Source organism: Podarcis liolepis, assembly GCF_965112155.1.
Source record: "Podarcis liolepis genome assembly, chromosome: 13".
Classification (NCBI taxonomy): domain Eukaryota; kingdom Metazoa; phylum Chordata; class Lepidosauria; order Squamata; family Lacertidae; genus Podarcis; species Podarcis liolepis.
In genome coordinates this window covers 14,642,761-14,669,409 of record NC_139573.1, presented here as the reverse complement: position 1 = coordinate 14,669,409, position 26,649 = coordinate 14,642,761, and the positions used below count along the sequence as shown (strand labels likewise).

At 45.1% G+C, this 26,649-nt stretch overlaps 3 protein-coding genes across 13 annotated transcripts in view; 2 read left to right on the top strand and 1 right to left on the bottom strand.

Annotated features, from left to right (window-relative positions):
• OSGEP (O-sialoglycoprotein endopeptidase) overlaps positions 1 to 26,649 on the top strand; it is a 244,986-nt gene that overhangs the window by 5,252 nt on the left and 213,085 nt on the right. The window lies entirely within an intron of this gene.
• Positions 1 to 26,649, top strand: part of LOC310691186 (C-type lectin BpLec-like) — a 136,657-nt gene that overhangs the window by 95,778 nt on the left and 14,230 nt on the right. For 2 of the 7 annotated variants that reach the window (XM_083470845.1, XM_083470848.1), the window contains exons 2-6: positions 10,969 to 11,041; positions 11,529 to 11,620; positions 13,116 to 13,256; positions 14,164 to 14,278; positions 18,857 to 19,102. The exons of 2 other annotated variants lie outside the window; for them this stretch is intronic. In XM_083470845.1, the coding sequence (XP_083326971.1) occupies positions 10,969 to 11,041; positions 11,529 to 11,620; positions 13,116 to 13,256; positions 14,164 to 14,278; positions 18,857 to 18,918 (483 nt within the window). In that variant the 3' untranslated portion in view covers positions 18,919 to 19,102. Of the gene's footprint in view, positions 1 to 10,746; positions 10,826 to 10,968; positions 11,042 to 11,100; positions 11,395 to 11,528; positions 11,621 to 13,115; positions 13,257 to 14,163; positions 14,279 to 18,856; positions 19,103 to 26,649 lie in introns of those variants that run through there. 3 more of the 7 variants (XM_083470849.1, XM_083470850.1, XM_083470846.1) reach the window with 3 other exon arrangements.
• LOC310691178 (regenerating islet-derived protein 4-like) overlaps positions 1 to 26,649 on the bottom strand; it is a 41,973-nt gene that overhangs the window by 8,192 nt on the left and 7,132 nt on the right. For 2 of the 5 annotated variants that reach the window (XM_083470831.1, XM_083470834.1), the window contains exons 1-2: positions 2,536 to 2,627; positions 221 to 297 (exon numbers count right to left, since the gene is read on the bottom strand). The exons of 1 other annotated variant lie outside the window; for it this stretch is intronic. In XM_083470831.1, the coding sequence (XP_083326957.1) occupies positions 221 to 295 (75 nt within the window). In that variant the 5' untranslated portion in view covers positions 296 to 297; positions 2,536 to 2,627. Of the gene's footprint in view, positions 1 to 220; positions 298 to 2,535; positions 2,628 to 9,480; positions 9,630 to 13,479; positions 13,669 to 26,649 lie in introns of those variants that run through there. 2 more of the 5 variants (XM_083470832.1, XM_083470833.1) reach the window with 2 other exon arrangements.

The window sequence follows — 26,649 nt, the reverse complement described above, 5'->3', positions numbered from 1 at the left end:
TTCTTCCAAGGTATATTGTTCCTTAAAAGAAAGTCCTGGTGATCTGCAATAGCCATCAGTCACCAGGACTTGCTGTTCCTCTTTGGCAACCTTGCAGGTATTGACTTTTCATTCCAAACATCCATCTATCCTTCTCTCATTCATACAAGTTGCAATGAATTATATTAAAAATAATTCATGCGATAAGTGTAGTGGAGACTTGTTATTTTGAAAACAATACCTGGTATGGTGTGCGACAATCCCCTTTTTGATCCTGAAATGTTCTTCCAGGTGAAAACCAAGGCCGAGGCATCATTTCTGAAAAATAAAGTATTGATTGAATCTACTCAGGAGCTCTCAATCATACCACATGTTCACACATGTTCTGCGGGGATATAGTACCCAAGGAGAGTTGTTATGTGTATGACTGCATTCCCAAGGCAATTTATTCCATTTTCCTGACCATTTGCTAACTGTTAACTTGTATGTTACATTCAAGCATTTGCAAGCTTCTGGAAACCTAGTGGAATAAACCACAAGTTTAGCATTTATTTTTGTGCTATTTCCTTCGAGGGGGGAAATATATGTTTGCAAGCCTGGAATCCACTTGCAAGTCTGGAAGTCTGCATAGGATTATACACCACCTGAGGCCATGCAAGTTGCTCCACAAGTGCCTTTCCCAAAAGAAAGATGTTTGCAGAGCATCACACACACACACACACACACACACACACACACACACACCAGTTTGGTCAATGGGCATAGATGAAGCTCCACTATACCCTTTCTTTTAGAAAAAAAACTGGTTGCAGAGCACTACTGGTGTGCATAAAATTTAGCTGGACATATCAGTATACAGTGTGGTGTAGTGGTTAAGAGCGGTAGTCTTGTAATCTGGGGAACCAGGTTCGTGTCCCCACTCCTCCACATGCAGCTGTTGGGTGACCTTGAGCTAGTCACACTTCTCTGAAGTCTCTCAGCCCCACTCACCTCACAGAGTGTTTGTTGTGGGGGAGGAAGGGAAAGGAGATTGTTAGCCGCTTTGAGACTCCTTCGGGTAGTGATAAAGCGGATATCAAATCCAAACTCCTCTTCTTCTTCTACAGATGCATGAGCACATGTAGCACTGGCCTTTTGATCAGTAAAACTAATGAAATAAACCCCTTGTGTTCAGGCTGCCCAAGTAGATTCCCAGTCTAATAGCACAGGTTGTTAGACTGATCTTTGAGCTGCTTGTGCAAAGGTCTTCAACCTCAAATGGATCTGTCCCTGAGGTTCTTACACTTAGTCTCGTACCATGTGACAAGCAGACTGATACAGTGTATTGTATATCTTTTGAATACACAAATGGCTACACAAATTAAAGATAATCATCTCTGGCCTTGTCTCAGTGTCTCTAGGCAAAAGGACACCATGTGGTCCTGCAACGTGGCATTTCTCCTTCCAAGGAATATTGTTTCTTAAAACAAAGTCCTGGTTCTTTGAGATGGCCATCAGTCACTGGGACTTGCTTCTTCTCTTTGGCAACTTTGCCGAGCTTGACCTTTCAAATATCACCTCATTCTCTTGCCATTTATACTCAGTTTATACCTGAGTATGTTAAAATTAGTATCATTATCAAGACAACAAGCATATATCCACCAAATCTTCAGGCTCGTTTTGCAAAATAGCATCTGACTTATTATGGTGTGTGACATGTATGCACCTCGGTACAAGTCATAGGTAGGGATGGAGTGGCTATACTACTGATTTTTGTTGTTCTGGGTATGATATGTGATGCTACCACTTCATTTCTATTTATCAGGACAGCTAGATGGAACTTCCACCTTAAGGGTCAGTAGACTTCTGATTACAAGTGAGATCCTCCTCCCCAGTGCTATTTTTCTTGAAAAAGAGGTGCTGGAACTCACCACAAACACCTCCCTTGCTCTCTTATAATGGCAATGGCACCCATCTGAGAGGTGCCGGAACTGAGTTCTGGCGAGTTCTGGCTGGAAGAAAGCCCTGCTCTTGCCCACTCCACAAAGACACACACAGAATTCAAATCTCCATTTTTAGAGACAGTATATATCTCATTGCCAAAAAAGAAGAGGAAAAATTTGGACTCTCTTCTGGTCAGAGTTCAGGCAGTGGCGTAGCGTGGGTTGTCAGCACCCGGGGCAAGGCAAGTAATTTGCGCCCCCTAACCCGTGGATTTGCACTCCCTAACCCTAACCCCCAAATGTTGCGCCCGGTGCAGCCGGTCCCCCCTGCACCCCCCACGCTACGCCACTGAGTTCAGGGGTTGCCAATGTGGTGCTCAGGGGCACCAGTTGCCTGCCAATGCCTTTTCTGTTATGTCATGCCCCTCATGGCAGCCATTTTGTGTTTGTACTGTTTTATTGTTGTTAGCCGCCCTGAGCCCGGCTTCGGCTGGGGAGGGCGGAATATAAATATATTATTATTATTATTATTATTATTATTATTATTATTATTATTATTATTATTACTATTATTACTATTATTATTATACCTTTCCAGTGCTATTTCTATAGAAAAAGAGGTGCCAAAACTCACTATGAATGTCTCCATTGTTCTCCTATAATGGGGAAGGGCACCCACCTAAGAGGTGCCGGAACTCCGTTCGAGTGAGTTCTGGCTGAAAAAAAGCCATGCCTTTATCAGCCATTTTGTGTTACATCACATGCAGCTCAGGAGCCATTTTGTGACTGGCACCCATGGCCCTATCTCATAATTACAGATATGTCCAGTAAGCCAAAAATGTTGGTGGCCCCAACTTAGTCTATTAAAGGCACCAGCAGTTCCCGGGATTCTTTATAGGAAGCCATGACTACTAAAGTTCTACAGTGGTGCCTCGCAAGACGAAAAGAATCCGTTCTGTGATTCTCTTCGTCTAGCAGTTTTTTGTCTTGCGAAGCAAGCCCATTGAAGGATTAGTGGATTAGCGCTATTAGCGGCTTTTAGTGGCTAATCTGCTGATCGGATCAGCTGATAAGCGGCTTAGTGGCTTAGAAAATGGGGGGGAAAGGGGGAAAAAACCAGCAGGAACTCGCAAGACATTGTCGTCTTGCGAAGCAAGCCCATAGGAAATTCGTTTTGCGAAGCACCTCCAAAACGCAAAACTCTTTCGTCTAGCGAGTTTTCCGTCTTGCGAGGCATTTGTCTTGCGGGGCACCACTGTATAAGAGTGCTTTAAATGTGCAGTGAGGCTCTGACTTAAGTCTAGGCAGGCTAGAAATCTTCGTGTTTTGTTAGACCAAATGGAAAAAGAGTGAAGTCCCAACCAAAGAAGAATAGCAACTTAAACTGATGGAATATGCACAGCTTACAGATTTAACATATAGAATAAGGGAAGAAGAAGAAGAAGAAGAAGAAGAAGAAGAAGAAGAAGAAGAAGAAGAGAATAAGAATTTATTTATTTATACCCTGTCTAGGCTGAGCAGCTTTCAACAGAGCATTAAAAACAGAATAAAACTTCAAACATACATACATTTAAAGAAGATTGGGAAATGTTTATTGAATATATGGGTGAAAATTGTGTACACTTAAAAACGCTGGCAGAATTAAGATAAATTCAACAGTGTAGATAAGTTTTGATTTCTGTACTAATGGAATACTGAATGGTTATCTTATGTAAAAAGGGATTTATTGTAAGCAAACTGAACCAGGGAAAGAGAAGAAGGGAAGTCATTGATTTAAGGTTGATTAAATGAATATTTCAAAGTGTGTGTGTGTGTGTGTGTGTGTGTGTGTGTGTGTGTGTGAAATCCCAGAACTGTCTAATTCAGGTATACAACTCCCCTACCTGCCCCGCCCTCACTGAAACTCACAACAATATTTTTCCTAATGAAAGGCTAAATGACACCGCAGAATGATTTAGGACAAATGGCACTCCTTGTAAGAACATGGTGTTTGAACAGTATATTCCTTTTGGAACCATGCACAGCTACAGTACATTGAGATACCATTGAACAGTTTGTCTCTGAACTCAAACTCAAAGATAGTAATTGTGGAATTGGCTCTGCAGAGACATCTGAGGGGAATGATCAGATTCTCCATCAAGTTATGGAGGCAGTCCATACTACAAACATCACATTTAAAAAGGGTGAGATTCAGTCCAAACCTGAATCTGTGAAGTGCATGGGCCAGACAGTGACTGCAGCCATACAGCCAGAAGGGTAAGCTACTATGCAGGAAGTAATAAAACAAGATTTCCATCTTAAAGCAGGGGAAGCGCTCATAAAGCATGGATGGCCACAGTATCTGAGAGATGTGTCCTTGCTGCAAAAAAACTTTTAGCATGTAAATGACTCCTTATGTTGTCTAGAAGTTAGGTAACTGTTCTCTGTGCTGGCCATATGACCCGGAAAGCTGTCTGTGGACAAACGCTCCCTCGGTCTGAAAAGCAAAGGTAAAGGAAAAGGACCCCTGGACAGTTATGTCCAGTCAAAGGCGACTATGGGGTTGTGGCGCTCATCTCGCTTTCTGGCCGAGGGAGCGGCATTTGTCCGCAGACAGCTTTCCAGGTCATGTGGCCAGCATGACTAAACTGCTTCTGGCACAACAGAACACTGTGACAAAACCAGAGCGCACGGAAACACTGTTTACCTTCCCGCTGTAATGGTACCTATTTATCTACTTGTACTGGTGTGCTTTTGAACTGCTAGGTTGACAGAAGCTGGGGCAGAGCAACGGGAGCTCACTCTGTCATGGGGATTTGAACTGCCAACCTTCCAATCGGCAAGCCCAAGAGGCTCCGTGGTTTAGACCACAGGCTCCCTCAGCCTGAAAGCAAGATGAGCGCCGCAACCCCATAGTCCGCATTGACTGGACTTAACCGCCCAGGGATCCTTTACCTTACCTTTACCTAGAAGTAAACTTTTATTTGGGAGACAGAGTGTCTCAAAGACAGAGTATCCTCTTGCAACTTATGACTCATCAGGACATTCAGATAACTCAGATAACTAAAGCTAGAGCAAGGGGATTGATATGCAAGCTGGCATATCCAGTGATAACTAGAAGGTGGCTGGAAGTTGTTGCGCTTGTGCTAGGCTTGCTCTGAGTAATCAAAGGGAACCACATAAACCACAGGTGGTTCCTGAATTACCATGGAATATGTTGGGTGTAGATGCACTTGAACATGGCTCTCCCCCTTTTCTTCTTGTGGTTGATGTTTTTCAGTATTGAGAAACATCGAGCCTGCCTTGGAAGATGGCAATAACTGTGACTGTTAAGTTTAAAGTCAGATTACCAGATATTTTTTTCAATGAATCCAGGGACACTTTTCAACTTCCTACTAAATAGACGAATTTTGTCAGGGGACTGATTTGTAAATCTGGGGACTGTCCCTGGGAAACGGGGACATCTGGTAACCTTAGTTTAAAGCTATGTTCATGGGTCATGGAATTCCTGGGATAGCTGTGTGTGATAATATGCCCTTCACTAAGAGTGTCGACTGTTTGCTCATGATTGGGGGTTTGAACACAGCTTTAGAAGCTGTTCATCTGGTGGCAATTTCGTTTTTCCACAAAACCAAGCAACTGAAACTTGAGATGGTGACCGGCCAGTCAAGTCCACCCAAGCTAGGGCTCAGCGGCGTAGCGTGGGTTATCAGCACCCGGGGCAAGGCAAGTAATTTGCGCCCCCTAACCCGGGGCAAGGCAATTAATTTGCGCCCCCTAACCCGGGGCAAGGCAAGTACAGTAATTTACTCTCCCAAGCAGCAGCAGCGAGGCTTCTCTTTCCCCCACGCTCTCCTGGAGCTGCCTCTTTTCTTTCCTTTTTTTCCCTTTCTCCAAGGCTTTTCGCTTTCTCTCCTTAATTGATTCCTCCTCCACACCGCAGCGTTTCCTGGCTGCTTCCCCCCCCCCTTCCCCTCTCTCTCCTCCTCGCTCTGCTTGCCTTGCCCTGCCCTGCCTGAGGGCACCCTGAGGAGACTCCGCTCTCCTTTTTGACCAGGCGAGGTGGAAAAGTCTCTTCCCGCCCCCTCGCCAGACTCCCTGCTCGGCTCGGCTCACTACCCAGGCGGCCAGTGGAGAGAGAGCCGCAATTACCATAAAGCACCTCTCCCTCCACTTCGCCAAGCTGTCAAAGCCCAGCAGCAGTGGCAACGGCATCAGCAGGCGCAGCCAGACCCCCGCCAGCCAGCCAGCCCGCCCGCCTGCCCGCCTGGCTTCCTCTCCTTTTTTTGCCCGTGGCAGAAGGCTTCGCTCTCCCCCTTCCGCGACCTCCTCGCCAAGCCGAGCGAGCGCGGGCTCCCTAACCCGTGGATTTTAGTAGGGGCAGAGAGCTGCTAGTGCGAGCGCGCCCCCCACCCATGTTGCGCCCGGTGCGGCCGGCCCCCCTGGCACCCCCCACGCTACGCCACTGCTAGGGCTGGGAGCTCTTCTCCTTACAAAGCATATTAAGGGAGTTCGCTTGCCGTTGAAAGCAAGAAAATGCACAGGGTGCCTCTAACGTTTCTTTGTCACTAGGTGGCAGCAGAAAGCAAGGATTGAATTCTGTGTTGGTTGGGGAATCATCAAGAATGTTGATCAGTATACAAATATGAACAGTTGCATTTCCACAAATAAGTGCTGCGCTTGGATCATTTCATTCACAAAACCAGGTTTTTAAAACCAATTTTTCTATTTATGAAAACAAATGGACTGACATTTTTATTTTTATTTTTGCATGCCGCATCAGAGACAATAAAGTCAAGACTGGAAGTGGGCGGTATATACATTTTAGACCAGGAGTGGGGGGGGGGTTTATCAGCCTAGGGGGCCACCGTTCCTTCTGTTCAAGCTTCCAGGGGCTCCTTGCCAGCAGTGGGCATAGCAACAAATAAAAATCTTATCTTTGTGTTGTAGGTTATTTTCTACACACTCGTTGTTGTTGTTGTTTAGTCGTTTAGTCGTGTCCGACTCTTCGTGACCCCATGGACCAGAGCACGCCAGGCACTCCTGTCTTCCACTGCCTCCCGCAGTTTGGTCAGACTCATGTTTGTAGCTTCGAGAACACTGTCCAACCATCTTGTCCTCTGTCGTCCCCTTCTCCTTGTGCCCTCCATCTTTCCCAACATCAGGGTCTTTTCTAGGGACTCTTCTCTTCTCATGAGGTGGCCAAAGTATTGAAGCCTCAGCTTCACGATCTGTCCTTCCAGTGAGCACTCAGGGCTGATTTCCTTCAGAATGGATAGGTTTGATCTTCTGGCAGTCCATAGGACTCTCAAGAGTCTACTCCAGCACCATAATTCAAAGGCATCAATTCTTCGGCGATCAGCCTTCTTTATGGTCCAGCTCTCACTTCCATACATCACTACTGGGAAAACCATGGCTTTAACTATACAGACCTTTGTTGGCAAGGTGATGTCTCTGCTTTTTAGGTCTCTCCATTTTATCCATAATATCTTCTACATTACAAGTGTTATTGCAATCCTGCTAATGTTTTTATCTGCTTACAGTGGTCTCTTAAGTAAACTAAAATTCCCCTCCATTCTTTATTGAAGTTTTGGTATCCTTAGTTCCTGAGCTTTCTGGTCAGTTTTCCATTCTTCTTTTTTTTAATAAATATTTATTAAATTTTCACAAATTATAAAAACACACACACAATGCACAATACAAACGTACACACACATAAACAAACAAACACGTATAATTTCAAATCCTTTTTTTCTTAAACCTTACTTCACCCACTTCCCCATACCTCCCCTTTCTGCATTCCAATTCCCAAATTTGTTTCAGCAAATCCTACCCTTAATCTTATCCAATTTTTCCTTTTCTTTTCTTTTACTTGATCTTATACAGCTGTAATCTCTTATTTTCTATGACCACGACATTTTAACACTCATTAATTTTACAATTTTTCTTAAGGTAAATTTTAAATTTCTTCCAATCTTCTTCCGCCGTCTCTTTCCCCTGGTCTCGGATTCTGCCAGTCATTTCAGCCAGTCCCATGTAGTCTATCACCTTCATCTGCCATTCTTCCAGAGTGGGTAGATCCTGTGTTTTCCAATACTTTGCGATAAGTATTCTTGTTGCTGTTGTAGCATACATAAAAGAAATTCTGTCTTTCCTTGACACCAGTTGGCCAACAATGCCCAAGAGAAAGGCTTCTGGTTTCTTAGGAAAAGTACATTTAAGTACCTTTTTCATTTCATTATATATCATTTCCCACAGTTTTCCATTCTTCTCTGGTAGGGACTTTGTCTTCTTTCCATCTCTGGGCTAGTAGCATCCGTGTGGCTGTTGTTGCATACATAAAAAGTCTTTCCTGCTCCTTTGAAATATCAGCACCTACAATTCATAATAAAAAAGCTTCTGGTTGTTGTTGTTGTTGTTATAATAAAAGTTATTTTAAAAAGCCATAGGTGTTTTCCAATCTATGCACTGAGCATTGATCCCTCAGGAAAAGTAGCCGCAAACAGTTCAGGCTTAAAATTGTTGCACACCACTCTACTCTCCAAGCAGTGTGAGGTTCCAGGAGTTAATAATAATAAGGGCAAGCTAGCAGAGATAAGAACTCTTTGCAACAGAAGTAGCGGACAGAGGCATATGTAAGCATACTTACAAGCATTTATTCAGCATCAGGACAAAGGAAAAAAACATGTCTGCTTCCCTTTGTGTCCAAGCAAACAGCATAGGTAAAAGCTATATACAAGGGAAGTTCCCAGCAGACTGTGCTGGAAGTAAACTGACATGAGACATACAGCAACTCTACATGCCTGTTCTAAAGGTGGAACGAAACTATATCCTAGCAGTGCCCACTGACAAGGCCTGGGATGCTGCATTGTTCATTCGGCCAGTCCATATATGGGTAAATGGTTCATCTTTCTTCCTGCCTTTCCATGCCCTGCCCTAGCCCAGCTCTATATAAGAATGAGCCCAGCAGCCTGAGACACAGTTGTTCTGTGTATGACTGCATTCCCAAGGCAGGTTATTCCATTTTCCTGACCATTTGCTAACTATTAACTTGTACGTTGTTGCCCTTCATTGGCTCCAATGGAGGGGGAGAATTAGTTACACCATTTCCAGGCAGGTGCTGATGATGTCCCGCCCCTGGGGCCTCTTGCATGTATCAATAAGACTGGATCAAGTAAATTCAAAGCAATCTCTGTCCTTCCTTTGCCTGTTTCTGGGGCTACCACCAGGGAGTTACCTTTTGCTCCCTGTTCCCTTCTGCCAACAAAGATCTTCTCTTCCAGAATAGAGTGTCAGGGACTGGGCAAAGGAGGAGGAGGGGTGGAGACCACCTTCCCATCCTGTCCCTTCCAGGGAGGAGGAGGAGGAGGAGGAGGGAGACAATATAGATTTCCAATAGTGGTTTGTGGGAGGTCAGAGCTCCGAGCCAGAGGGGGAAAGTTGGGAAATAATGGGAGAAGAGGAGCAGGCAGAGCCAGAGCAGTAGCTGGCTGACACGTTGTCATTAGACAGCAGTCCAGATCCACCACCTCCCAGAACCAGGCAGGCCTTAAAAGTGGGAGAACAAAGAGCTCGAAGGACAGAGGACACTTAGTGGCACCTGTAGAGAAGAAGAAGATGAAGATGAATGAGGAAGTGGGAGAGAAGGAGGTGGAGATTCATTCAGGACAACGCCATTATCCAAGAGGCTCTCTCTGTAAAGTTTGAAATAAAAAAGGACTGTAAGAAACTTTTCCTTGCCTTTATACTTTTCTGGACAACTAGCTGGGAGCCACTGACAGCAGCCTGGCATAGAGGCACCTCCACTCCTCCTTAACTTTCTTAAGGCAGCCCACCAACCTGAGGGTTATTACAGTGGTACATCAGGTTACATACGCTTCAAATTACATACGCTTCAGGTTACAGACTCCGCTAACCCAGAAATCGTGCTTCAGGTTAAGAACTTTGCTTCAGGATGAGAACAGAAATTGTGCTCTGGCGGTGCAGCGGCAGTAGGAGGCCCCATTAGCTAAAGTGGTGCTTCAGGTTAAGAACGGTTTCAGGTTAAGAACAGACCTCCGGAACGAATTAAGTACTTAACCCGAGGTACCACTGTATTGTTCTTCCCATAAAACAAAAGAGGGACAAGAGCAACAGATTAACAACTGAAAGGCTTTCCATAAATGTTAATACTGCTTTAGTCTAGAACATCGGAGCCAACTGCTAGGAGCTGAGGCTCCTTCACTCCCCATAAAATATTTGAAGGGGCCAGCCCTCCCCCAGTTGATGGGCACTGCCATTCAAATGGTGTCTGTGTGCTGCATCTTGTGATCAATTATGCCTCAATATTTTATTCAAGTTAGCATCCCTGGTCTAGAAACAGTGGAGGCAGGTATGCTAGGACGAATGGGGCACAGCCCCACAAAGCTCCACCTGCCCTCAGAAAGTCCCAGTGTTGTGTGTTCTTTCTTACATCTGTCCCTTCCTTCTACCTGTTGTCCCTGGAGGGGAAAGAGAACAAAACCAGAATTGCTTGGCTCTGCCTGTCATTGACTCTGCCTCCACTTACCATTGGTTTTACTGCCTTCTGCCCTACAAATCCTACCAGTCCCAATGGACACCAGCCTCCACAGGTCCAGAATCCAGGATCTGTGATTCCTCAACAATGGCAAACTCTTTAGGTTCTCCCTTCTTTCCCTAACCTTCTTGTTTTTCTCCATTCTTTTCCTTCTCTTCTCATTTTTTAGAAATTCACATGAAGGAGAATTAAGATGTTAAGAGTATAAAATACTATTTTATTTCTTCCTGCCATTACCACATGGACGAAATGGCAATCAGTGGGGATAGGTTTTGACCTTCCATAAAAGGTCAACCAGAAGATGGAACATGGTCAGCACTAGGTGCCTCTGCACACTAACCTTATTTGACTCCATGATACTTCAACAATCGCCAACTTTAAGTTTTGGGTTCTCTCTTCTTTCTCTAATCTTCCCATTTATGATTTTAAGAACAGAAAATACCGATTTACTTCTTCCTGCTATCACCACATTGACGATGCCAATAAGTAAGAATAAGTTTATAATTTGCTGCACATTTCCTTCCACTGAAGGTCAACCAGAAGATGGGGGCTGTCACCTACCTTTGCCTTTTTGGGTTCCTGGTCTCCTATTCATTCCCAGGAGGTGAGTGCTTTAACAATTATCTGGGAATTCCCCAGAAATTTTAATTGGGGTTAAGCATTTGTAAAAACAAAACTACTTGTCAGATTTCCAGGTGATGGTAATCCACCCAAGGCTGTTGGAATAAATAACCAGGCAATGGGAGCAGGTCCATTAGGGTGAATAGGAAACTGCCCTACCAACCTCAATCTGCTCTGAACCACTCCTCATATTCATATTGACAACCAGTCAGGGAGTGGCTCTGCCTGTCATTGACTCTGGATCCACTTACTCTTTGCCTCCCTGCTTTCTGTCCCAATTTCATATTGGTGCCATGGGGTACCAGTCACCAATGGAAGCAGGAATGTTTAAATTAGGTCTGCATTCATTAATCTTAAAATTATCTGTGCACATTTGTAGGTGAAGTAGGATTCCACATTGAAAATTGCATTCTAACAGCTTTTGTCCCCCTCCCCCATCTTTTTCTTCCTTTACTCCTCTCTCCATACAGTAAAGGCCAGATCCTGTCCCAGGAATTGGATGAAATCCCAGGGCAGCTGCTATGCATATTTTGACTCTCAGAAAACTTGGTCTGAAGCTGAGGTAAGAAGCTGTTTCTCACCAACCAAGCTGTCACATCAGGTGCTGTCATGGGTTTCAGATGACATTTTTGTGAGGAGGGCTATCAGTGTGAGCTGTTGGGAGACAATACCTGGCCAGCATCTTGGTATAATCAAAAGAGAGTTGCTCACCCATTGTGTTCAAGTAACCTGTTTCCACAGGAGCCAAGAAAGCTTAATTAACAGTCAGGAGAGATGGCCTGGCAAGAAGGTACCACCTCACAAGTGAAAAGATACAAGCTATCTCTGCCCCTTTGTCCCTCCAGCTTGCATGTGAGCAGGAGGGACCTCAGGGCTCACTCAGCTGGGGCGGGGGGAGTGGAGCCTTCCCACCCCCAAGCCAAGAACCGCAAACAAGCTGTGTCATCCTCAGCTCTGCAGGGTGTTGGGATGAAAGTGCCTCATCTCTTGCAATGAGAGCTGTGGCCGTTTCACCCTATGCCTTGAGGGCTGGGGCCAATACAGATTGTTGTTTCAACATCATGGTGTATCGCCAGATTGTGATGTTTGGCTAGTGATACATCATGGTGTTGAAAACCTGACATCACCCAGCTATATATAGTTAAGAACAACTATTTCAAACATTAAGATAATAGTTAAATTCAAGGATAAGCTACAAAACCAGATTAAAACACAGGTCAACATTCCACATGCCTGCATAAAGGTAAAGGGACCCCTGAACATTAGATCCACTCGTGACCGACTCTGGGGTTACGTGCTCATCTCGCTCTATAGGCCGAGGGAGCCGGCATTTGTCTGCAGACAGCCTCTGGGTCATGTGGCCAGCATGACTAAGCGCTTCTGGCGAACCAGAGCAGCGCACAGAAACGCCGTTTAGCTTCCCGCTGGAGCAGTCCCTATTTATCTACTTGCACTTTGACGGGCTTTCGAACTGCTAGGTTGGCAGGAGCAGGGGCCAAGCAACAGGAGCTCACCCCGCTGCGGGGATTCGAACCGCTGACCTTCTGATCGGCAAGTCTTAGGCTCTGTGGTTTAACCCACAGCGCCACCCGCTTCTGAAAAGAGTGCAGCCAAATCATGACTATGAGCATTCTTCCTGCATTCATCCCAGTTTTTGTGTATGAGCTTCAAGGTGGTTTTCTTGCACCAAGATTGAGTGCTTGAAGTACCTTTAATTGCACTCGTGTGGAGCAGGTCCAGCAGGTTTCCTTAGTTTCCCAGCAGGTCCAGAGGATGGAGAAAGGGGCCTGGCTTCACTCACAGCATTTTCTTCAACCCTTTTTCTCTCTTTCTTCCTCAGCTGCTTTAGTTCCCGTTTGAAAAACTTCCAACACTCCACCACTGGTGTTTTATGATTTTTAAATAATTGTTATTACTTATTTGACAAGTTCTGAACCACTCTGGGAAAGCTTTGTGGGAAAGAGTCTGTGTGTGTGTGTGTGTGTGTGTGTGTGTGTGTGTGTGTGTGTGTGTTAGCAATAGTGGTGGAGCTTATTTACTTGCTTGGCTATTCTCAGAATGAGTGCATGAGCTTTGGCTGTGGGACCCATCTTGCCTCCGTCCTCAATCAAAAAGAGTCAGATGTGGTGGCCAGTTACATCTCTGCAAACCAGAAAAAGGAAAGTCGGGTTTGGATTGGGCTGCATGATCCCACTGAGGTGAGTTGCCTTTACTTTCTCAATTTCAGGCCATTGTCACTGAGTAATGGCTTCATAGCATTACCATTCCAACCTTACTCAAATCGTCTCCCCAGATGACTCCAATATGTGACTTTTCCACAATTTTCGAATAGAATCGTCCTCTAATATTGCTGTGGAAGTGGGGAGATGATTAACATATTCATTCCTCCTGGCAAACTGGGAATAATATCCCCTCACTCACCCAAGTTTAGGATGTTCCACCATTCTCCAGCAGAGTTTCTTGTTTGAGGAAAATAAGTGGCTCACATAAATGTAAACTAAGCTTGAATAAGAAAGAAAACTGTAACAAAAATACAAAATAAGAGAAACTAAATACAATAACATGAGGCAAGTCTGAGGCAAGAAGCGAGAAGAAGCAGTTGGTCCCTCTTAACTGATATTCTTAACGGAAGACAGATACTGAAGGGAGGGGCTCAGGACTTGTCTCCGGAGCAAAACCCACAAGCCCCGCCCACCAGATACCAAGCACTCTACTATTCAAATTAGGTCCCAGTGTTTTTCTTACAAATACAGTCATACCTTGGTTCTCAAATGCCTTGTGACTCGAATGTTTTGGCTTCCGAACGCCGGAAACCTAGAAGTGAGTTTTTCGGTTTGCAAACGTTCTTTGGAACCCAAAGGTCTGACGTAGCTTCTGATTGAGTGCAGGAAGCTCCTGCAGCCTATGGGAAGTCACGCCTTGGTTTTCAAATGTTTTTGGAAGTCGAACGGACTTCCAGAAAGGATTCCGCTAGAGAACCAAGGTACGACTGTAACTCCATCATAACTGGCAATTGCTTCATAACTGGTCAACTCTCCATGTGACCTTTGCATTGGCCTCCTCGTATCAAATGAATGTATGATCTGTTCCATCATATTGCTGCAGAAAGGGCATTGGAGGTGGTCGGACGATGAGATCTATGATTACAAAGGCTGGGATTTTAATCGCCCAGACAACTTCAAAAATGAAGAATATTGTGTGCATCTGGCAAAGGAGACAGGTAAGCAAGCAATTTGTAGGGACTGACTAAAAAAAATGCCTATCACTCCATCAGTTTCAAGTATTTCAAAGGGTAGTATCTGATTTTAAAAATCAGAAAAATCAAACTCAAAATACTCTGGTTAGTCATTGCTACTGATGGTCCATTCATTTGAAAAGGTTTACTCTGGGTATTAGTTGATTGGATACACCCTCAGCCTGGTGCTTCTCTGTACTAAGGTTCACAAGTCAATATCTCTGGAGATCTGACCAGAAGTGGTCCTACGTATTGATCCTTTAGGGAAACTTCCAATCATACCATGAAGCAGAATCTTTTTCTGCAGTCAGCCTTCATTCTTCGGTTGCATGTGATCACATATTTTGTTCAGAAAACAGTGGTTGCCAAAGTAAGATCTGGGTTATGCCATCTTATACTCTATCATGTTTCTTAACAAAATGATTAGGCTCAAACAGCATTTAATAATACTAAGAATATTAAGAATATGGTCTGAAGCTCAACATCAAAAAAACGAAGATCATGGCCACTGGGCCCATCACCTCCTGGCAAAAAGATGGGGAAGAAATGGAGGCAGTGAGAGATTTTACTTTCTTGGGCTCCATGAGCTGGACCATAAAGAAGGCTGATCGCCGAAGAATTGATGCTTTTGAATTATGGTGCTGGAGGAGACTCTTGAGAGTCCCATGGACTGCAAGAAGATCAAACCTCTCCATTCTGAAGGAAATCAGCCCTGAGCGCTCACTGGAAGGACAGATCGTGAAGCTGAGGCTCCAATACTTTGGCCACCTCATGAGAAGGGAAGACTCCCTGGAAAAGACCCTGATGTTGGGAAAGATGGAGGGCACAAGGAGAAGGGGACGACAGAGAATGAGATGGTTGGATGGTGTTCTTGAAGCTACTAGCATGAGTTTGATCAAACTGCGGGAGGCAGTGGAGGACATGGGGTCACGAAGAGTCGGACACGACTAAACGACTAAACAACAACAACAACAATACTAAGAATAATATTCATTCATTCATTCATTCTCTATCTGGGTGTCTCCCGAAATAATATTAATAGCATGATAAAACATTTAAGACTTTGAAGCCAGGTGATCAGTGAGTGACCTTCATATGTTTGGTTAGTTCTGGGTCACAGCCCTGTTGTGAGTCCTGAAAAGGCCAGACTCACTGGAACAAACTGTGGAAAATGTTTTTAAATGCTTTAAAATAGGTTTTTAATCTGTGGCATTTTAAATTTTGGTTTTTTGTTTTGTTTTTCTCTGTTGGGGGTGGGATAAACATTTAGTTGGGCCTGGGGATTAGTTTAATTTTAGTATAATTGTAATTTGGTTGTTGTTGTTAGCTTCTACTGTTTTATTGGTTCATTGTATAGTTTGTATTCTGTTCTGAAGGAGAGAAGGTCAGGGCTGCCTGGGAGTGGGCCCCAGCCAATAGAATGACTGAGGCAGGTTCCACAGGTGGGGTTGCACTGGGACACCCAATCTCAGTGATCATGGGTAGGAGGAGGAGTTACGCTAAGATCAGACCATGTCATTACCGAGGAGGCAGGTTTATTCATTGTTTGAAGACTATCCCTGCCTCTGGATCTGGTCTTGACCAGAAGGTTACTGGAATAAACAAGGGAGACCCACATGATCTGAAGGTGCTGCTGTGCAATGCCAGGTCAATGATTCATAAGACCACTGCCATCCATGACTTGATTGGGATGGAGGACTTGACCTGGCATGTGTAACAGAGACTTGGTTGGATGAAGCAAATGGCCTGTCCTTGTCTCTGCTTGTCCACCAGGTTTCTCTTACACACAGCAACCCAGGTTATATGGGCAGGGAGGCGAGGTTGCAGTGAGTTTTGGGAACTCATTAGCTTGCACCAGGTGTCCTATTGGGAAGATCCAGTTTTCTGAGTGTGTGTTCTGGAAGTTGGACAACAGGATTCCTTTTGGTGTACCGACCTCCCCACTGTACCAAGGATTCCCTGGCCGAGCTGCTTCAGGTCATGGGAGATGGTCTCCTGGAGACACCTAGTTTGGTTGTCCTAGGGGATTTTAACATCCATGCTGACACAACCTTATAATGGGCTGCTTGGGACTTCGTGGAAAGCATGGTCTCCATGAGGCTGTCCCTGAATGAATTTGGCCCAACTCATAGTCGCAGACATGTCTTAGACCTGGAGTTCACCTTTATGGATGTGGGTGATATGACACTAAGAAAAAGCAAAAAGAAAGCAAAAAGAAAGAAGTGCCATGGTCAGAGCACTTCCTGGTGTTGTGACCCTTCCCCTCTGCAGGGAGGTGGGACCGATTTGGATCCGCCTCCACCCCACTTAATGGATTCAAATGGTTTGCAGAGAGTGGTGTTGTTGTCTTCCACTGCCTCCCACTCCTGTCTTCCACTGCCTCCCATAGTTTGGTCAAATTCATGCTGGTAGCTTCAAGAACACTGTCCAACCATCTCGTCCTCTGTCATCCCCTTCTCCTTGTGCCCTCCATCTTTCCCAACATCAGGGTCTTTTCCAGGGAGTCTTCTCTTCTCATGAGGTGGCCAAAGTAGGGGATGTTTTATCCCGTGTTGATGGCCTTTCAGCTGATTCCCCGGTGACCCACTGGAATGCAGAGTTAACCAGCGCTATCGACTGTCTGGCTCCGAAGCGCTCTCCCCAACTGCATGGAGCCTGGCAGCCTCATGGTTTTATCCAGAGCTGAGGGTGATGAAACAATCACTGAGGTGGCAATAGCGCCAGTGGTGGAAATCGGACCAGAAACGGGTTAGAGCTCAATGTCGAGCCTACCAAGTGGCAATAGCGATGGTGAAGAGGTCCTTCTTCACTGCCTCTATTACATCTGCAGAAAACAGCAGCAGGAGACTCTTTCAGGTGGTTCACAATCTTAACAGAACCACCTTCACCATTGGGGCCTGGTAAGGACCCCAAGATCTCCTGCAATGATTTTGCAACTTTTTTGCAGGCAAAGCCGCTCAGATTCGGAAAGAGGTAGACACCATCATGGGAGCAGGGCTGGGGCAGGAGAGTGCTAGAGTACTGTCTATTCCAGTTGTATGGGATCAGTTACAATCTGTTACCTCCGAGGATGTGGACAGGCTGCTTGGATGAGTGAAACTGACCACCTGTCTCCTCGATCCTTGCCCATCCTGGCTCATAAAAGTGAGCCGGGAAGGGCAGGGTGATGGACTCCGGGGGATAGTGAATGCTTTCCTCTGTGAGCAAGCTTTCCCGGAACCGCTGAAAGAGGCAGTTATTAAATTGCGTCTTTAAAAAACATCTTTGGACATGGGCAATATGGACAACTATCACTCAAATCTTCCATTCTTGGGCAAAGTGACTGAGCAGGTGGTTGCTGAACAACTCCAAGCACGCCTGGAGGATGCGGACCATTTGGATCCCTTCCAATTGGGATTCAGGCCTCATCATGGGACTGAAACTGCCTTGGTCACGCTGGTCAATGATCTCTGGTGGGCTAGGGACAAAGGTGAAAGCTGTTTCCTAGTTCTGCTGGATCTCTCAGCGGCCTTTGATACCATCAACCATGACATCCTTCTGGACTGTCTAGAGGCACTAGGAGCTGGGGGCACTGTTATATAGTGGTTCTGCTCCTTCCTCCTGGGCCATGTTCAGAAAGTGATGTGGGGGGTGAGTGCTCAGACCCCTGGGCTCTCACTTGTTGGGTGCCTCAGGGTTCTGTCCTCTCCCCCATGCTTTTCAACATCTACATGCAGCCGCTGGGAGAGATCATCAGCGGGTTTGGTCTTGGTGTTCATCAGTATGCAGATGATACCCAGCTCTACCTCTCTTTCAAATCAGAACCAGTGAAGGCGGTGAAGGTCCTTTTTGAGTGTCTGGAGTCAGTTGGAGGAAGGATGGCAGCTAACAGATTGAGGCTGAATCCTGACAAAGCAGAAGTACTGTTTTGGGGGGACAGGGGGATGGCAGGTGTGGAGGACTCTCTGGTTCTGAATGGGGTAACAGTGCACCTGAAGGACCAGATGTGCAGCCTGGGACTCGTTTTAGACTCACAGCTGTCCGTGGAGGCACAGGCCAATTCTGTGTTCAAGGCAGCTGCCTACCAGTTCCATCTGGTACGCAGGCTGAGACCCTACCTGCTTGCGGACTGTCTTGCCAGAGTGGTGCATGCTCTAGTTATCTCCTGCTTTGACTACTGCAATGTGCTCTGTGTGGGGCTACCTTTGAAGGTGAGCCAGAAACTGCAATTAATCCAGAATGTGGCACTAGAGTGGTGACTCGGAGTGGCTGCAGAGACTGTATAACACTGGTCCTGAAAGACCTACATTGGCTCCCACTACGTTTCTGAGCACAATTCAAAGTGTTGGTGCTGATCTTGAAAGCCCTCAATGGACTCAGCCCAGTATACCTGAAGGAGTGTCTCCACCCCCATTGTTCAACCTGGGCACAGAGGTCCAGCTCTGAGGGCCTTCTGGTGGTTCCCTCACTATTATTAAAGTCTGAATCCATTTTATTCCTCCTACACATTGGGGAAAGGAATAATAGGCAATAAGAAGTAACTTTCCTTTTTTCTTGAATTATAATTTTTGTTTTGAATTTCAGGTTTTAAGAAGTGGAATGATGTAAAATGCAACAACACATACGCCTTCATCTGCAAGCAATAACTCTAAAGGAGACTTCCCTTCTCCACTGTGTTGGCTGGGAAGCTGCCTTTACATTATTTCTACTCTCTCTCATCACTTTCAAAATAGCCGTTGCTATAGAGATGCCTCTTCAATTTCCCCCTTCCCTTTGAAATTTTCTTGGACCTGCAGCAGAGCATCATCTTAATAAATTCTCTTCCATGCATATTTTCCTTATTGCATTGCTGTTCTGCTTTGTCCATCCATACTTACAAACACGGTCACCCCACCTATGAGGCAAGGTGAAGTTCTTGCCTCAGACGGCAAGCTGGGATGGGTAGCAGATTGGCCTCCTGCTCTTGTTGACTGTCTCCTCCGTCTCCACCAGCCTGCCCTGCTTGCATCCACATTCCCTCCTATAATGCAAGGACATCATAGATGATAGGAGAGACCTGCCCCTGTTACATGGGTGCATTATGTATGTGCCCTGAGGGAATGGCAAAGAGAATGATGATGATGAGAGCATTGGCACTGGAAGGCCTTTTCTGGGTGAGTGCCAGCTGCCCACAAGTGGGGACCTGGGGGTGAGTGACAGGGGTGTCATGTGAGCTGGAATCGCATGGGGTGGCAGGAGCTGAAGTCACAGGAAGAGAGAAGGTTATCCTGGCTCTGCCTTTACCTCTTCCACAAGCCCAAGTGCTCAATCCCTTCCTGAAGCCATTTACTAGGTACTGGAGTCAGGAACATTGGCATGTTGCTGTTAGTTAGGATAAGCCTGACTTTCAGCATAGCTGACAAGGAAGGCTGTAGAGGATTGGTTCCTCCTTTGCAAGGTGTGTAGTTCTTGGGCAGGCAGGTGAAGCAGGAAAGAACAGCATCCCCTACCATGTAAAGGAGGCCCATTGTCTTTTAGACTTCTTAACTATGATTCTTGGGGGTGCAATTTTCTCATTTGCTTCAGTTGCCAGGATGCCTTGGGCTGGCCTGCCTTGGGGACACTTCTTCTACCATCACCGCTGCTCACAACAAAGAGAGCATTCATACCTCAAAGTAGCTACAAATTCCCATCCTAAAGCACACTCCTTTTCTCAGAGCTCCTCATACTGTTGATACTATAACCAGAATTGTGGAAGCCATAAAGTGAGGATAGGGAAAATTACAGGAGGTCCCCACAGCATGTGACTGTTGAGATACCTCCGGGGAGATGGGGGCAATTGGCAGGCCCCCAGCTGGCTCTAGCCCACCGGCCAGCAGCTGGGCAAACTCAAGTTCTTGGAACAGCATCAAAACTGTGACTCAAGCCTCAGAGACCTTTAGAGACTGAGCACGCAAGCTTGTACGTTACATTCAAGCATTTGCATGCTTCTGGAAATCTAGTGGAATAAACCACAAGTTTAACATTTATTTTTGTGCTATTTCCTTTGAGGGGAAAAAAGATATGTTTGCAAGCCTGGAATCCACTTGCAAGTCTGGAAGTCTGTTTAGGGCTATGCACCACCTGAGGCCATGCATGTTGCTCCACAAGTGCCTTTCACAAAAGAAAGGTGTTTGCAGAGCATCACACAAAGAGACAGACACACACAGACAGACACACCAGATCGACTGTTCAACAGTTTGCTCAATGGGCATAGATGAAGCTCCACTAGAAGACTTTCTTTTAGAAAAACTGCTTGCAGAGCACTACTGGTGTGAATAAAATTGAGCTGGACATGGCAGATTACAGATGCATGAGCACATGAGAAAACAGGATAAAAGCACTGGCTTTTTGATCAGTAAAACTAATGAATTAAACGCCTTGTGTTCGGGCTGCCCAAATAGATTCCCAGTCTAATAGCACAGAGGGTTGTTAGACTGATTTTGGGGCTGCTATGCAAAGGTCTTCAACCTCAAATGGATCTGTCTCTGAGGTTCTTACACATAGTCTCATACCATGTGACAAGCAGACTGATACTGTGCATTGTATATCTTTTGAATTATGAGCCCCTCTTCCGGCTACACAAATTAAAGGTGCTGATCTCTGGCCTTGTCTCGGTGTCTCTGTCTCTAGGCAAAAGGACAAAACAGTGCATGCTGGCAATCTTGTAGGGCCATTTCACCCATTACACAGTAGCAAACCCAGCAAAGGGAAAGCCCTAGGTTGTCCCTCAATGGGGTATTTTTCTCTATAATATGTATATCCTGAATGCAACCCAAGATCAGAGGGGAAATCAGAGAGACCAAGTCTACTATGTCTACCTGTCAGGTTTCAGGGAATCCGATCCCCCCCCCCCTCCCTCATGGCTGGCTGCCAGAAATGGGAAAACAAGGTGTTCTTACCAAGATAATTTATTCAATATTCACAGAGACATAGGATGTCGCTTCTCAGATAATGGTGTTGCTCCAAATAAGTTCCACCCCTCCGTCTCTCCTATTATACATCATTCCTACATCAGCTACTCTGTGTGTTCTGCCTCTGAGCTTTCTGTTCTCCTACTCTCAGTGCCCCCGGGACCTGAGATGGGAGTTCAGGAATGCTTCCTAAAGACACTGAGTCTGTCAGCTGTCTCTCCCCTAGTTCTTTTTCCTCCTCCTGCTTGTCATCCAGTATCTCCCAGCTTCTCCCCTCTGCAGCCTCCGAATTATTACCTTCTGCAAACCACTCTTCTAAATCTATGCTGTCTCCTCTTGGAAGGGCAGAAGAAGGGGGAGCGGTCTCCACCATTCCTCCTCAGTCCAGTCTCCTAGGACCTCCCTGACTCCAACAAGACTGTTCCAGAGGTGATCATCTGTGCTCTCTCCCTTTACATTTTCTATCACTTAATCATTGTCATGAGGGCAACCTGGGATCAAAGGGGCAATGCACATACACCAAGGCCAGATGGTACACCAGTCTTCAGAATTTTTTTATTAATTCAATCTATCTAGGAGCTCTCAAACATTTATCACATTCACACATGCTCTGTAGGGATATATATTTACCAAAGACTGCTGCTCTGTCTGATTAGATGGCTGTCAATGGACAGGACCTCCAGGTGTTGCTACAAAGGTCTTCGACCCAAAACGGGTCTGTCTCCAGAGTTCTTATACTCTCTGCTCAATCTCTTATTATGTGTCAGGTGGATGAATATGTTGATTGCAGAGCTTTTGGATTATGTGCCCCTTTTCTGGCAGTGTGATCCATCTCTATCCTTGTCCCCGTGTCTCTAGCAAAAAGGACACAATGGTCCTGCAATGTGACATTTCTTCTTCCAAGGTATATTGTTCCTTAAAAGAAAGTCCTAGTGATCTGCAATAGCCATCAGTCACCAGGACTTGCTGTTCCTCTTTGGCAACCTTGCAGGTATTGACTTTTCATTCCAAACATCCATCTATCCTTCTCTCATTCATACAAGTTGCAATGAATTACATTAAAAATAATTCATGTGATAAGTGTAGTGGAGACTTGTTATTTTGAAAATAATACCTGGTATGGTGTGCGACAATCCCCTTTTTGATCCTGAAATGTTCTTCCAGGTGAAAACCAAGGCCGAGGCATCATTTCTGAAAAATAAAGTATTGATTGAATCTACTCAGGAGCTCTCAATCATACCACATGTTCACACATGTTCTGCGGGGATATAGTACCCAAGGAGAGTTGTTATGTGTATGACTGCAATCCCAAGGCAATTTATTCCATTTTCCTGACCATTTGCTAACTGTTAACTTGTATGTTACATTCAAGCATTTGCAAGCTTCTGGAAACCTAGTGGAATAAACCACAAGTTTAGCATTTATTTTTGTGCTATTTCCTTCGAGGGGGGAAATATATGTTTGCAAGCCTGGAATCCACTTGCAAGTCTGGAAGTCTGTATAGGACTATGCACCACGTGAGGCCATGCACGTTGCTCCACAAGTGCCTTTCCCAAAAGAAAGATGTTTGCAGAGCATCACACACACACACAAACACAAACACCATTTTGGTCAATGGGCATAGATGAAGCTCCACTATACCCTTTCTTTTAGAAAAAAAACTGCTTGCAGAGCACTACTGGTGTGCATAAAATTTAGCTGGACATATCAGTATACAGTGTGGTGTAGTGGTTAAGAGCGGTAGTCTTGTAATCTGGGGAACCAGGTTCGTGTCCCCACTCCTCCACATGCAGCTGTTGGGTGACCTTGAGCTAGTCACACTTCTCTGAAGTCTCTCAGCCCCACTCACCTCACAGAGTGTTTGTTGTGGGGGAGGAAGGGAAAGGAGATTGTTAGCCGCTTTGAGACTCCTTCGGGTAGTGATAAAGCGGATATCAAATCCAAACTCCTCTTCTTCTTCTACAGATGCATGAGCACATGTAGCACTGGCCTTTTGATCAGTAAAACTAATGAAATAAACCCCTTGTGTTCAGGCTGCCCAAGTAGATTCCCAGTCTAATAGCACAAAGGGTTGTTAGACTGATCTTTCGGCTGCTTGTGCAAAGGTCTTCAACCTCAAATGGATCTGTCCCTGAGGTTCTTACACTTAGTCTCGTACCATGTGACAAGCAGACTGATACAGTGTATTGTATATCTTTTGAATACACAAATGGCTACACAAATTAAAGATAATCATCTCTGGCCTTGTCTCGGTGTCTCTGTCTCTAGGCAAAAGGACACCATGTGGTCCTGCAACATGGCATTTCTCCTTCCAAGGAATATTGTTTCTTAAAACAAAGTCCTGGTTCTTTGAGATGGCCATCAGTCACTGGGACTTGCTTCTTCTCTTTGGCAACTTTGCCGAGCTTGACCTTTCAAATATCACCTCATTCTCTTGCCATTTATACTCAGTTTATACCTGAGTATGTTAAAATTAGTATCATTATCGAGACAACAAGCATATATCCACCAAATCCTCAGACTCGCTTTGCAAAATAGCATCTGACTTATTATGGTGTGTGACATGTATGCACCTCGGTACAAGTCATAGGTAGGGATGGAGTGGCTATACTCCTGATTTTTGTTGTTCTGGGTGTGATATGCAATACTACCTCTTCATTTCTATTTATCAGGACAGCTAGATGGAACTTCCGTCTTAAGGGTCAGAGTAGACTTCTGATTACAAGTGAGATCCTCCTCCCCAGTGCTATTTTTCTTGAAAAAGAGGTGCTGGAACTCACCACAAACACCTCCCTTGCTCTCTTATAATGGCAATGGCACCCATCTGAGAGGTGCCGGAACTGAGTTCTGGCGAGTTCTGGCTGGAAGAAAGCCCTGCTCTTGCCCACTCCACAAAGACACACACAGAATTCAAATCTCCATTTTTAGAGACAGTATATATCTCATTGCCAAAAAAGAAGAGGAAAAATTTGGACTCTCTTCTGGTCAGAGTTCAGTTAGTGGCGTAGCGTGGGTTGTCAGCACCCGGGGCAAGGCAAGTAATTTGCGCCCCCTAACCCGTGGATTTGCGCTCCCTAACCCGTGGATTTACGCCCCCTAACCCTAACCCCCAAATGTTGCGCCCGGTGCGGCCGGTCCCCCCTGCACCCCCCACGCTACGCCACTGAGTTCAGGGGTTGCCAATGTGGTGCTCAGAGGCACCAGTTGCCTGCCAATGCCTTTTCTGTTATGTCATGCCCCTCATGGCAGCCATTTTGTGTTTGTACTGTTTTATTGTTGTTAGCCGCCCTGAGCCCGGCTTCGGCTGGGGAGGGCGGAATATAAATAAAATTTATTATTATTATTATTATTATTATTATTATTATTATTATTATACCTTTCCAGTGCTATTTCTCTAGAAAAAGAGGTGCCAAAACTCACTATGAATGCCTCCATTGTTCTCCTATAATGGGGAAGGGCACCCACCTAAGAGGTGCCGGAACTCCGTTCGAGTGAGTTCTGGCTGAAAAAAAGCCATGCCTTTATCAGCCATTTTGTGTTACATCACATGCAGCTCAGCAGCCATTTTGTGACTGGCACCCATGGCCCTATCTCATAATTACAGATATGTCCAGTAAGCCAAAAATGTTGGTGGCCCCAACTTAGTCTATTAAAGGCACCAGCAGTTCCCGGGATTATTTATAGGAAGCCATGACTACTAAAGTTGTATAAGAGTGCTTTAAATGTGCGGTGCGGCTCTGACTTAAGTCTAGGCAGGCTAGAAATCTTTGTGTTTTGTTAGACCAAATGGAAAAAGAGCGAAGTCCCAACCAAAGAAGAATAGTAACTTAAACTGATGGAATATGCACAGCTTACAGATTTAACATATAGAAAAGAAGAAGAAGAAGAAGAAGAAGAAGAAGAAGAAGAAGAAGAAGAAGAAGAAGAAGAAGAGAAGAATTTATTTATTTATACCCTGTCTAGGCTGAGCAGCTTTCAACAGAGCATTAAAAACAGAATAAAACTTCAAACATACATACATTTAAAGAAGATTGGGAAATGTTTATTGAATATATGGGTGAAAATTGTGTACACTTAAAAACGCTGGTAGAATTAAGATAAATTCAACAGTGTAGATAAGTTTTGATTTCTGTACTAATGGAATACTGAATGGTTATCTTATGTAAAAAGGGATTTATTGTAAGCAAACTGAACCAGGGAAAGAGAAGAAGGGAAGGCATTGATTTAAGGTTGCTTAAATGAATATTCCAAAATGTGTGTGTGTGTGTGTGTGTGTGTGTGTGTATGAAATCCCAGAACTGTCTAATTCAGGTATACAACTCCCCTACCTGCCCCGCCCTCACTGAAACTCACAACAATATTTTTCCTAATGAAAGGCTAAATGACACAGCAGAAGTCCTTGAATGATTTAGGACAAATGGCACTCCTTGTAAGAACATGGTGTTTGAACAGTATATTCCTTTTGGAATCATGCAGAGCTACAGTACATTGAGATACCATTGAACAGTTTGTCTCTGAACTCAAACTCAAAGATAGTAATTGTGGAATTGGCTCTGCAGAGACATCTGAGGGGAATGATCAGATTCTCCATCAAGTTATGGAGGCAGTCCATACTACGAACATCACATTTAAAAAGGGTGAGATTCAGTCCAAACCTGAATCTGTGAAGTGCATGGGCCAGACAGTGACTGCAGCCATACAGCCAGAAGGGTAAGCTACTATGCAGGAAGTAATAAAACAAGATTTCCATCTTAAAGCAGGGGAAGCGCTCATAAAGCATGGATGGCCACAGTATCTGAGAGATGTGTCCTTGCTGCAAAAAAACTTTTAGCATGTAAATGACTCCTTATGTTGTCTAGAAGTTAGGTAACGCTCCCTCGGTCTGAAAAGCAAAGGTAAAGGAAAAGGACCCCTGGACAGTTATGTCCAGTCAAAGGCGACTATGGGGCTGCGGCGCTCATCTTGCTTTCTGGCCGAGGGAGCGGCATTTGTCCGCAGACAGCTTTCCAGGTCATGTGGCCAGCATGACTAAACTGCTTCTGGCACAACAGAACACTGTGACAAAACCAGAGCGCACGGAAACACTGTTTACCTTCCCGCTGTAATGGTACCTATTTATCTACTTGTACTGGTGTGCTTTTGAACTGCTAGTTTGACAGAAGCTGGGGCAGAGCAACGGGAGCTCACTCTGTCATGGGGATTTTAACCGCCAACCTTCCGATCGGCAAGCCCAAGAGGCTCTGTGGTTTAGACCACAGGCTCCCTCAGCCTGAAAGCAAGATGAGCTCCGCAACCCCATAGTCCGCTTTGACTGGACTTAACCGCCCAGGGATCCTTTACCTTACCTTTACCTAGAAGTAAACTTTTATTTGGGAGACAGAGTGTCTCAAAGACAGAGTATCCTCTTGCAACTTATGACTCATCAGGACATTCAGATAACTAAAG